At 41.8% G+C, this 11,443-nt stretch overlaps 1 protein-coding gene across 6 annotated transcripts; it reads left to right on the top strand.

Annotated features, from left to right (window-relative positions):
* The first annotated feature begins 1,964 nt into the window (after window positions 1–1,964).
* On the top strand, window positions 1,965–10,445 carry lnpa (limb and neural patterns a). 6 transcript variants are annotated; one of them, XM_076263807.1, is made up of 13 exons: window positions 1,965–2,031; window positions 3,138–3,235; window positions 3,608–3,649; window positions 4,437–4,624; window positions 4,727–4,785; window positions 4,917–4,957; window positions 5,956–6,039; window positions 6,125–6,176; window positions 6,311–6,529; window positions 7,624–7,729; window positions 7,977–8,047; window positions 8,445–8,606; window positions 9,360–10,445. In XM_076263807.1, the coding sequence occupies exons 2-13, from the start codon at window positions 3,209–3,211 to the stop codon at window positions 9,557–9,559; spliced, it is 1,251 nt and encodes a 416-aa protein (XP_076119922.1). In that variant the 5' UTR covers window positions 1,965–2,031; window positions 3,138–3,208; the 3' UTR covers window positions 9,560–10,445. The 6 variants fall into 6 exon arrangements, with proteins under 6 accessions (XP_076119922.1, XP_076119923.1, XP_076119918.1 ...); XM_076263808.1 differs by having other exon boundaries at window positions 1,965–2,036; window positions 6,311–6,523; XM_076263803.1 differs by having other exon boundaries at window positions 1,965–2,036.
* Window positions 10,446–11,443: the final 998 nt, after the last annotated feature.

Genomic DNA, 11,443 nt, shown 5'->3' with positions numbered 1-11,443 from the left:
TGTCCTCATTAACCGACTGTGCGGCAGCCAGCACATGACTCTGGTATGTGAATTTACAGTGCACCATTTTTCGAAAGAGGGCCTTTTGATAACGTATTTTTGATTTTAAGGCAGTTAATTAGGACTGTAGGCCAACAATGTTGAACAACGCCAAAACGAAGAACAAAAATAAATATTTTTTTATTAACACGCCGACTACCACCAGTAGGCCTAGCCTAATGTAGAAGCTACGGGTATAGGCCTACGTTTTTTCGAAAAATAGGCTACAAACTTGCAATGGTTGTGAATAACCGTTCGAACTACGGTTTTGTAATTCGCAAACTTATGCGAGAAACATACAGGAGTTATTGAGGTGTGTTTCTGTATGTAGACATGCATTATCTCCAATTGTGTCATAGCCTATGGTTAAGCGAAGGATAACACGAGAAGGCCTACACCTATGGTTTACCGATAGCCGCACACGAAATGTGGGCCTCATGCGGCCTAGGAATGGTCTTATGGTCAGGGCCCGGCGACCCCGGGAAACTATTGGCTACAAAACAAAACAAACAAAACTCTCACAACGCATCTCCAATTACACCAAAGGACCACATAACATGTAAGTGTTATTAGTGTTTTTATTGCAACCTTGGATCCTGGCGACAGACTAATCGACCATTTAACCCAACTACCTTATTATGGTTTGGCCTACCCTTAGCCTACGACATGAAATGCAACGACAAAGGGTTCATTTAATCTAGGCCTAATTCATGAATGATTTGGGCTTCAGCAGGCTACAGGCGCCATGAATGAATGAATGCATTAACTCACTCAATATCCTGGTTCCTTCTATAGATTTCCAGGAAGACGTAAAGATGACTTGCCTGGTCTTTCATATTTTTATTTTTGCATTCCCGGTTGAACAAATTGTCTATTGGTTGACAATACAGCCTTTCTAACTAATTGGTTGTTATCGCTCCACCTGATGCGACTTTTCCTGTCAATATGGCTGCGATTTGTAGCCTATGGAGCCCCGAAAGGGTCATGGTAGAATTTTGTGCGTAACAGTTCCTTTTCAAGGAAATGCAAAACCAATTACAAATGGATACAAACGTTTTGCTAGGGTAAATGAGATCAGTAAAAAACATTGATCCTTCGGGTTCACCAGGCTACATTTGTGGCTAAACCGTTAGGCCTAGCCTAGCTACACATCCAGTGGAGCTGTCCTTGGTGCTGAAACTTCCCCGAACGGTCAGATTTTTTTCATCAAGGCATCAGAAATCTGTGCCTTGTCAGTTGCATTTTCCTTGGCTAACAATCCTTGTCGATCATGGATGAGGTAGGCCTATGGCACAACTTCTTCAACTGATATAACCTATCCAATCCAGTAAGGCTAACGTTAGCTATCATTTTGTGAAAGACTCCCACTGCAAGGAAGCTGATTATGATTATTAGCAGCTATGTGTATAGTCTAACGTTATCTAGCATTTCTTCTAAGTTGATTAGGCTAGCCTACTTCATGGGTAAGCAACTTGCTTCCCTATCGTTCCCTATTTAGCTATCATTTTAATATGTCACTGACGTTAGTGTGTTTGAGGCTACATTTTAGCTTTTTTGGGGACTCACATTTAGAGTTAATGTTATTCTTTTTCAGGGTTTGGAAAGGGAAATGAGCCCAAGTGAGATTCATTATAGGCTAGGCTACTACTAGGCTACTATATAATGTAGCCCTCTGCCTGTTTCCTTGCCTATTTCTAAGCAATGATAGAAACCGATAGTTGGCTGAAGATCTTTTAGAATGGTACACAGACCTGTCCTAAGAGTCAAAGCAAAAATGTCGGTTGTTTCACATCATGTCATTGTCAAATTAACAAAGTATATAACCCTATGGCAACATTGTAGAGGCTTGTTTAGATGGGCCTTCTCCCGCCATTAATTCAAGGGAATGCCTTTATCACGTGACGAAGCTGAGTTTGGAAGGAAGGGGTGACGTCACTTTGAAAGTTTTCATAGCTGGCTAATCTCACACTGTTAGGCAACAGTTGTATGCTGGTAAGGTAAGCGCTGGGTATTGATTGACGAATATGGACTGATTTTTGATAAGGATTTATGTGTTTTGGCGGGTTGTTACACATGGGATTTGCAAGTAAAGCGATTTTGTGATGTCTACAGTCTGCAGCCAGTGTAGCCTACCGTTAGCGTTAGCTCGACAGTTTGCAGCAAGTAGGAAGGGCTTGGATGTAGCGTTAGGGTGCAAGTTTTGATGTTGTCAGTATAAGTAGTAAGCTTTCTATGATGTACCCAACTTAAATGCAACAATAGCAAAATGGAATTACTCAAAACCCAAAGTGCATCTAGGTTATTTGATAGCCAATTCATCGCTGATAGTGAGTTTTTCCAGTAGCACTAGGTCAGCAGTGCCCTTTGCTAACACGTCAGCTAGCGAAGCCATCTATGAACCCAACAATAACGTTAGAAGACGGAGACGATTTATGGGAAAATGTACTGTTTATCTAGACAGTATTGCACCGAAGTAAGTCATCATTCTTATTAACAAATCATGCTTTATCGTGTCCAGTTTTATTTTATTGCACTTTTGAATAAAATTGACATCGTATGATGCAAGTTTGATTGCTGCATTTAACAGCAAAGTAAGTTGTGAATAACGTTTGAAAGAAAACTAGGCTACCTTACGTATTTATAAAATGTCGCTAGGTTTTTCTGGTCGAGATACGTTTAAATAGCGTTGTTATACGTGACACTGTATGCTTTATTCGTGTAGATAACCGAGGTCCATACGATGAATGGTGTTTGGAGACTACGAGACGGTGGATGTGATGCTAATCGAGGCTTAGTCCAAAATAGCCCCGTGTAATGTTACTACGCCTCTCTGAAGTGGGTTATGATGCCATGAGTCTTAGTTGGTATTATCAAGCTCTCTTGTTCTGGTCTTAATGTTCTGGGAATGAGATGCATACAAGGTTCAGCTGTCTACAACTTGTGCAATTATTAATCATTGACCAAAGACATGTCTCAAGCGCACATTATGTCATGTCTGACCAGACTAGTTCACGTCCAATCTTGGTGCTTTGTCCAAGTTTCATATGTGATTGTGTTACAGTACTCTTTTGGGCCTTAGTTAAGTTTGTTATCAACAGGTGTAGAGACTTTCCATTCTGGGACTGCTGAGGCTCAAAGGAGTGTCTGACTGCATTGGGTCTGAGAAGAGATGGGTGCTATAGTATCCCGGTGGAGGGTATGTTTGGAATCTCTGACTAGTGCACTTTACTGCACTGGCCTATTGCGAAACATTTCCCTGCCATTCCTTGCCACATCTCATTAGATAACGTTCTTGCCATGTCTCATATGTTTGCATTGTGGCCACAGTTTGCTGTAAGGTATGCAAAACTTTGTTTGCTGAACATGTGCTTACCTCCTGGAAAAAAAAATGAAATGGGTTTACTGTACATGTCACATGTCTTGACAGATTAGGTATTCCCATGTTTGAAGATATTGTTTAGGTTTCGCATGATTTGTTTAATTTGCATTGTATTTCCATCCAAACATTGCAGTGTCATTTTAATAATGAAGGAAGAGTGTTGTGATACATAAATGTTTTCTTTAACAGGCTAAGCCCACCACTGTTGAAGTGTTAGAAGGCATTGATAAGGTAAGAAACTGCCTTCTCCCACCACCTGTCTGTTAGCTGCACTGTTAGGTGATTAGTCTTTACTCACATTGACTTTGTCCTTCTTATGACTGGCTTATATAATAGTGAGCCTCAAGCAATTTACCCCAAGAAAGGTCAAAATAGTGTAAATCAAGGAGGTATTTTTGGATGGACCAGCCTCTGTACATAGCCGTTCACTTAGGCTAGTTGCAGACAGTCTGAGATCAATCTATCCCAAGAATTATCTTAGAGTGACAGTCACACATGTTTACCGTGCCATGCCAGCTCAGCAGTGTTTTACAGTGGCTCAAATACATATAAATAAGTATGGGGATGGTAGTTTTGGAGATTGACTCTAAGAGCTAAGAACATTTGTGTGTGTGTCTGCTAAACCTGAGTGTTTTTGAATGAATAGAACTTCTGTTGAAGTCATATGACACCCCTAATGACATTTAACCAGGTTGCTGCAGAGAGTCCCTTGGAGTAGAAATAGGTTTGGTCTGTGCAGAAATCATGCCTCGGTATATTTAAACTAGGAGGCCGATGCTTGTTTGTTAATAGTCTCCATGGGCTGTATGAATATAATATTTATGTTTCATTAATTTCAGTCTGTTGGGAGCCACCTAATTATCATGACTGCCTTTCTTGTTTCTGTCTGATTTGAAGAATGATTAAACCAAACCATAATGCAGTTCAGTTTAGTCCACTAGGCCTGTCTATGGATGTTTAGTTGTCATGTTTGTTTCTTCATATGTGTTTTACGATGAATGCTACATCTTTATTCCAGGACATACAGGCCTTTGAAGAATACAGAGAAAAGAATCAGAGACAGTTGAAGATATGGGTGGCAAGACTACTCCTCTACTCGGCCCTCCTCTACCTCATCAGTTGTGTAGTTGTGTATGTGTGGTACCTTCCAGAACAGATGATTGGAAGACTCATCCTGGCACTGCCATTTCTAGTGTTTCCAATATTGTGAGTGTTTAGCTTTTAATGACTTCGTTTAATTTTTGGATCATTTCATGTGTAATCCCGCGTTTGTGTTTTAATCTCTGGAGTGAATTATTCTGTCCATAGAATATGGTTCCTGAGGAAACTCATGATCGCTTTGTTTTCTAAAAGAACGGAACGAAATAGTAAGGCCTTTTCTTTCATATTAAGAATTTTAATCCATCTGCCTAATAATCTTGATTGACCAAGTGATTTTTCTATTAACAGCAGCATCCAAATCATTAAATGTTCTTGCAATCCCCTTTTTCTCTCCAAGATGAGAAATTAGAAGACCTTAAATCACAAAAAAGAAAAATAGTAAGTATAGTGTTCCTTCTCAATGCACTTTAGTTTTGAGAATGTGATTATGACTGTGTGTGTTTGTCTTCTATATTGTTGGCTTCCACATCTCACAGCATTAGAGGCAGGCATCATGATGTGTCAGACCGGTCAAAGAAAAGTGCTAGCGTCTGCAGTATGAGATGTGCTTCTGCTCATCATTTGTGTTTCTTAACCTTGACTTCAGTCTGGTTCACACTGGTTCTGTTTACCCTTGTAGAGCTTCACTCCTCACTTAGCTGTAGAATGTGAGACAGTTACAAGACGGCTGCTGGCTGCTGAGTTTCCTCACTCACAGTTGCTATTGAGCCTCCACCTTGCACCACATTGCAGAGAGATAATTTCTGCTCCTAATAAATAATCTAAAATCAATGCAGACAGCGGTTAATTGGCACGGAGACTTTGCTTTGCAGACTGCTCGACTAATGTCTGTCTTTGAATTAATAGCATTTAGCGGTAGCAGGAAATAAATCTGAGAAATTGCTTGTCATGTACTGTCATGTCTAATAACTTTCAATAATTATAGCTGATGGATTTTCACACTTTTCATTATCGGAGTAGTGCATGTAATTATTCTTTTCATTATGTGCAAACAATTAGCCGTATTTGGTTCTTCCCTTAGTTGGCAAGCAAAAGGAGAACCAAGTGTGATCTGTAAATCTTACTATTTGGATTTGATTGTTTGTTTTTGTGAGTTTGTTTATTTGAATGTTATGTCTGTGGTTGGTCATTACCAACTGTGTTATTCCCCACTTTATTATTACAGTTCTGGACATGATGCATCGTTTGTAACATATCTTATGTAGATCTTTCTGATTGTTATTTTGTGTTCCTTTGCCAGACTGGTTCATGTTTATACTGAGCTCATGTATAAGACTAGGCATGTGTAATGCATTGTTTGTTTCTGTATTTATGTTTGCATATAGAAACAACTGTGTCATCTGTGCACTCTCAAATCCTCACTCTGTGTTCTTCAGCTTGAACAGGTGATGGAAACAGAAACCTACAAAAATGCTAAACTGATTCTGGAAAGGTTCGATCCAGACTCAAAGAAAAAAATAGTAAGTTTCGCCCTCCTTGCATGATTCAGATTGGGACCTGGTGAACCTGGCAGAGCATGTCTAATGTTTCTCATTGATAATGCAGGAGTTGGAATCTACGCCGCATGGGCAACCTATGACCCCAAGACCAGGCCAAGGTAGGACATATGTCCAGCAGCCTCTCTTGTTTGATCGTTTGTATCGGAGCTATTAGACCCTGTGTAGGAACGTCCTGCTCAGGACGAATTCTTTGAACGTGGAGTAACAGAGATCTTGTGCGTACTTATTCTAGAGCTCCGTCAGAGAAATGTCACTCCACGTTCAATGCCTATGGTGGCCCCCAGTCCTGGCCCTGCACGCCTTCCTCCCGTCGCACCGGCCGCTAAATCCTCCAACGCAGCCCATCACACGGCCCCTGGCGGCCCCCCAGAGAGGAACCTGGCTGCTGCGGCCGCCCAACATACCTTCATCAGAAGACCCATGACCCCTGGAACTCCAGTGCCTGGTATGGGTGAGTCTGGATCACACAGAAAGAACACCCTGACCCCTGCACATGTTATTGAAGAGCAATGCATTGCAAGACTATGAATATAGGTTGAGCTTGGACATGTAACCACTGAGAATTCAACCATTTGACCTGTCAACTTAGAAAAATTATTTGGAGTGTGTAATTTCAAGTGTTGATCTATTATATGTGGATAGACAGCAGCAGCTAGAGGAATATGTTGCCTAATTGTTAGTCTCTAACTCTGTAGTGTGTGCTTTTGCCAAGTGAAAATACTCAGATTAACCAAAAATAACCAATGCCCATATAAGGAATAGTCTTTGATAAAGCATACTTTTTTTCAGTTGCATAGGTTTTAGAAGGGGGAACATGTTGGAACAGCCTGACCAGCACAACCATAGAGTTGATATGGAAAGACATACTCCTTAACTCCGTCACATGTTTTTCTGTAGAAATATCTATTGCCAGCTGTGCAGTAGGACATTCCCTAATATGTGCCCATTGAGAGACAAACTATTACATAGCTTTGAATAATATTTTCTTTGTGCTGTTTTTGAGACTGTGAACGGTCATATTTCCTGGAATTGGGAACTCTATTTTCTCCCCTGTTTTTTGCTGAAAATTGAATGTGAAAAGCAATTTGATGCACAGAGTCACCACAGAGTTTCCATATGCTGGTAAATTAATAAGCAGCGGGGAGCCGGGGACTTTGCCAAGTCTCGCAGAAATGACCAGTCATCTTCCTATGATTCACTCTTGATGTTAAATTATATTAATTACCACTCAGCGGCCCAGCAGGAGCTCTCTGACACAAGACTCTGAAGGGAGGTCCATTTCCAAGTAATTATTAAAATGTGTCCCTTTCAACCAATTTATCACCGGCTCCTGTTGGTAACACTGAGACCTGAGGCTTGGCACCTATTTGTTCACGTGTGTGTGTATGTACGTGCGGCCGTGTGTGTGTGTGTGTGTGTGTGCGTGCGTGCACATGCTGGTGTGTTATATTTTAACCTTGGGGCTATGGCATAGTGATGGCTTGTGTTTACAGTAGTGGTTGTGGGGCATGCTAGTCATTGTGTTTGGTCTGCATTGTGTTCCAGGCATGCACCCCCCTGGTCCACCCCTTGCCAGACCCGTTCTCCCCCGAGAGAGGGGTGCCTTGGACAGGGTCATTGAGTACTTTGTTGGGGATGGTCCACAGAACAGGTAATACCAGAGATTCTAACTCGTCAGTTGATAATTACTTTTTAATGAATTAGTTATGTATATTTAAGCAATTTTGTTAAATTGATTGTTTTCAAGTGCATTTTATGGTGTTGACAGAGAGCTCTTATACACTGTTGGAAACAGGCTGTGATTGCCTGCTGTCAGTTATGTTGTGTGAGTATCCTGAAAGCCAATGTTGTTTTACCCCCCCCCCCCCTTCTCTCTATCCTTTCTCCCTCTCTCCTAGATATGCCCTTATATGCCAGCAGTGCCTTTCGCATAACGGCATGGCATTAAAAGAGGAATTTGAATACATCGGTAAGATTTAGAGAAACACAAGCGCTCCTGTCAGTCTCCATCAAGCACGGCACCTTCATTTGCCCTCTAACATTTGGCAGGCCAGTATATCATAAGGCTTTTAAAAGCTGTTGCTCCCCCTGGCCTTTGTAAGTGAAGAGGAGGGGAAAAAACAAGAGGCCGTTTCTAGATTGAATATGCAAACAAGTGTAGCCCCTCCATCGCCTCCATTTATGTGTCTATTGTTTTTTTGGTTTTTTTGCCTTAAGAGTATCATCAGTTTCATTTTCATATATATTAACCTAAGCGTCTATAAAAAAGGGCCTTTGACAGGTCAGAAGATGTGCACTTTGGGTGCTGCTTTATTTAAGAAGTCTTTGTTTATTTATGTCTTTTCTGCCCCCCCCCCCCCCTAAAGCGTTCCGTTGTGCCTACTGTTATTTCTTGAACCCGGCGAGGAAGACGCGTCCTCAGGCCCCACGCCTGCCCGAGCACAGTGCTGAGAGGAGGATGATCGCTGACCCCGCCGCCACACCTGCAGCCCCCGTCACCGAACCTGACCCCACCCCTGCTGCCACAGGTACAGTGCCTAGCGCCGGGAGGGGAGGGGAGCCCACAGACGTGATTTATGATGAAGTTCAGCGGAGGAGGGGGTGCTTGTTTAGTCATTTGATAGTTTTGTCAGGGACTGTGATTGGTTGTGGTAGGTCGGCAGTGGGGCATATTGGGGTTGAGGCGTGGAGTTGGTAGTCGTACAGAGGCATTCCCAGTGTAGGCTCTTCTGTCAAGGCATCATCTGTGACTTCTCTGTGAGGATGGCCTCATCTCTGATCCCTCTGTTGAAAATGAATGGGTCTTGAATGACTAGATGTGCCTCTTTGTTTTTCTTGTTCTACGTTGGCACATATGATGCAAGCCTATATTTGTTTCTCTATTGTTTTTTTCTTTTTTTTTTAACCTAGTGGTGAACTGGCATCAGTCTTTCTTCATCCGGTATCACTGTTGCATCATGTCTCTGCTTAAATCCACCCAGCCCCTCAGCTTTAATGGGGACATTTGCTTGATCTCATTTTGGATCTGAAGACAGATTCGCTGAGGGATTAGAGGCTTTGGCTGCTTTCATCTCTGTGTCTGGCCCTGCCTAGTTACAAAGCCTTGGCTTCCCAAAGCCTTCCTTCGTCATTCGCAAAAGCCCTCCTTGCTGAAACTCGTGGCTCGTGCCAGTGCTCTGTTCATTATGCTCATCATGTTGTTGCTAATTCATCTGTAGTCTGTCCTTTGGACATCGTTTGTGTGTTCTGGTTAAATGATAAACGATGTTTTTGTGTTTCAGAGGAGAGCGAGAAGGCAGCCGCGGCTGAGTGTGAGGTCCCAGAGTTGGAGAAGCAGGAGTCCGCTCCCGAGGAGTCCGCTCCCGAGGAGTCTGCCATGGAGGAGCCCACCACAGACACTCCCCAAAGCCCAGAGCCAAAAGATCCCCAGTCAGACAAATCAGATGAGGAACACGATGTGTCTGCCATGGAGGTGGAGTGAAGAGGACGTCTACGGCGTCTACGGAGGAATTTCACATGGTGTGTTTCCGTATGAGGAATGCCCGGTCCCAAGCATTTTGCCCGCTCTCTATTTTGGGTGTAGTTGAGTTTTGTTTAATTAAGTTCTCTTTTTGTTATTTTCTCTTTTACGTTCTTAATAATGGATCATCAATGCTGTACGTGATGCAGGAAGCGGTCACAAATTCTGGAAATGCCAATGGAAGTGTGAAAAAAGGGATTGTATGTAAATATTCAGAAATATTAGAGATGGTGTTCATGAGAATAAAAAGTCTGTATGAAATAGTTCAAGTAGCCAAGCCCTCAGCTTCCATACTGTTATACACCTCTTCTGTTTTCACTGGAGTAGCATTAACTAACCCTGGCATGGACTGACCTAAGTGTTCACATTCAGTAGCAATAAGTACAGTTTTAGCAATGAGTGAGTTTTTTTCCTGATGTCTGAAAGAGAAAAAAATAATGTCTCGCCATGTTGGCACTGTTGTGTTTCATGTTTGAATGTATATTTTCTGTGTGCTAGTTTTCATACAATAATGAAATATACACTTTCTGATGTAATGATGAATATTTATAATATTTATATAAGATATTTAGGTCTCTGGTACAGTGCCTTTCATGGAAAGTATTGAGTTGGTTTTAAACGGTCACCAACCACATGTTTACAATTCTGGTACACTGATAGGAATGTTTAGGGGTTATTTATTTCATCCAAGGAAGCTGATATATAGTAAACCATAGTGCCTTTGTACTTTGCATTTTTCTAGATAAAGGAAGATATGTGAAGTATGTTATTTTTTTCAAACTGTAGCCAATATACTCGTGAAGAGATAAATGCCATGGATTGTCAATAAAGTATTTTTAAAGAGCTCTTTTGTGTTGTTTTGGAGTCATAATTTAGATAAACAATAGATATGTGAATATCAAATTCAGGACTCTAAAAAGCAAGATGAAAATTATACTTTTATTTGCATAAAATTAAAAGGATTTTTGCAACAGGGTATGTTTGAAATAGGTCTATATAACTCGGGCCAAGGGTCATGTGTCTGCATGCTAACACAGAAGTTAACTGACCTTTTCACTCCTCACAGAGAAAAGCAAGCATGCCCCCGTTTTTAAGCTGAAATTGGGTATTAGGGGTGTTAGTGGTCCAGTTTATTGCCCAGCCGCCACCCTGCACCCATTCTATCTGCCCTGTCACTGGGGATGTCGAAAAGAACGCGTTAAAACACCGTCCGTTTTCATTAGCCAGCCTATTTTAGCTTGTGATCATTTTATTTTAGCTCATTGATCATTTCAGACAGTGTTAGATAATGGCACTGACACGCCAGCCCAGCCAATCTTGATTGCTTGACCCTCTTCATTTGCAACAAGAGAGCCATCTCTGCTTGAATTGCCCTCTGCCTCTCCAGGTCCCCTCCGCCTCCACGCACACTGTGGACTGGCAGCAGGGTCACCATCACACATTTGTCTTTGGGTTTTGATAATATATGTTTACAGAGACGTGACCCTTTGTACTTAGCAATGCATCAATGTCACACGGACAGTAACACCTGACTTCACACACACGCCGTGTGAGTTTGACCTCTGGCAATTGCAGAGCACAGGGAGAAAAACGCCGTCAATAGGACATTTGATCCTTATTGCAGCATATATGATGTAGATCAAGTGTTTGTGAACCACCCGCTTGGTCCCCACTCTGAGGTGCATGTTAGACATCCTGACTTGTTCATGAGACATGTCTGTATACTGAGCATTCCATCTTTAAACCAGAGTCACACATCTTGCTGTCTGCATTATATCATTTTCTGAAATGACATTTATTTTATTTGACACCATAGAGTGCACTGTCAGTAAAAATCATTTTGTG

This window comes from Alosa pseudoharengus, unplaced genomic scaffold, assembly GCF_046254945.1.
Source record: "Alosa pseudoharengus isolate Yale_2024_CS ecotype anadromous, Long Island Sound unplaced genomic scaffold, YU_APseudo_1.1 YU_APseudo_1.1_scf_3, whole genome shotgun sequence".
In the NCBI taxonomy this organism is placed as follows: domain Eukaryota; kingdom Metazoa; phylum Chordata; class Actinopteri; order Clupeiformes; family Clupeidae; genus Alosa; species Alosa pseudoharengus.
This window is presented reverse-complemented; position numbering and strand designations above follow the sequence as displayed.

Excerpts from the sequence above, each read along its gene's own strand:
- lnpa (XM_076263807.1), top strand. The coding sequence starts at position 3,209 with ATGGGTGCTATAGTATCCCGGTGGAGG. Across the intron at positions 4,625-4,726 it reads TTTCTAGTGTTTCCAATATT|AATATGGTTCCTGAGGAAAC; the intron begins GTGAGTGTTTAG and ends TTCTGTCCATAG. Across the intron at positions 4,958-5,955 it reads AATCACAAAAAAGAAAAATA|CTTGAACAGGTGATGGAAAC; the intron begins GTAAGTATAGTG and ends TGTGTTCTTCAG.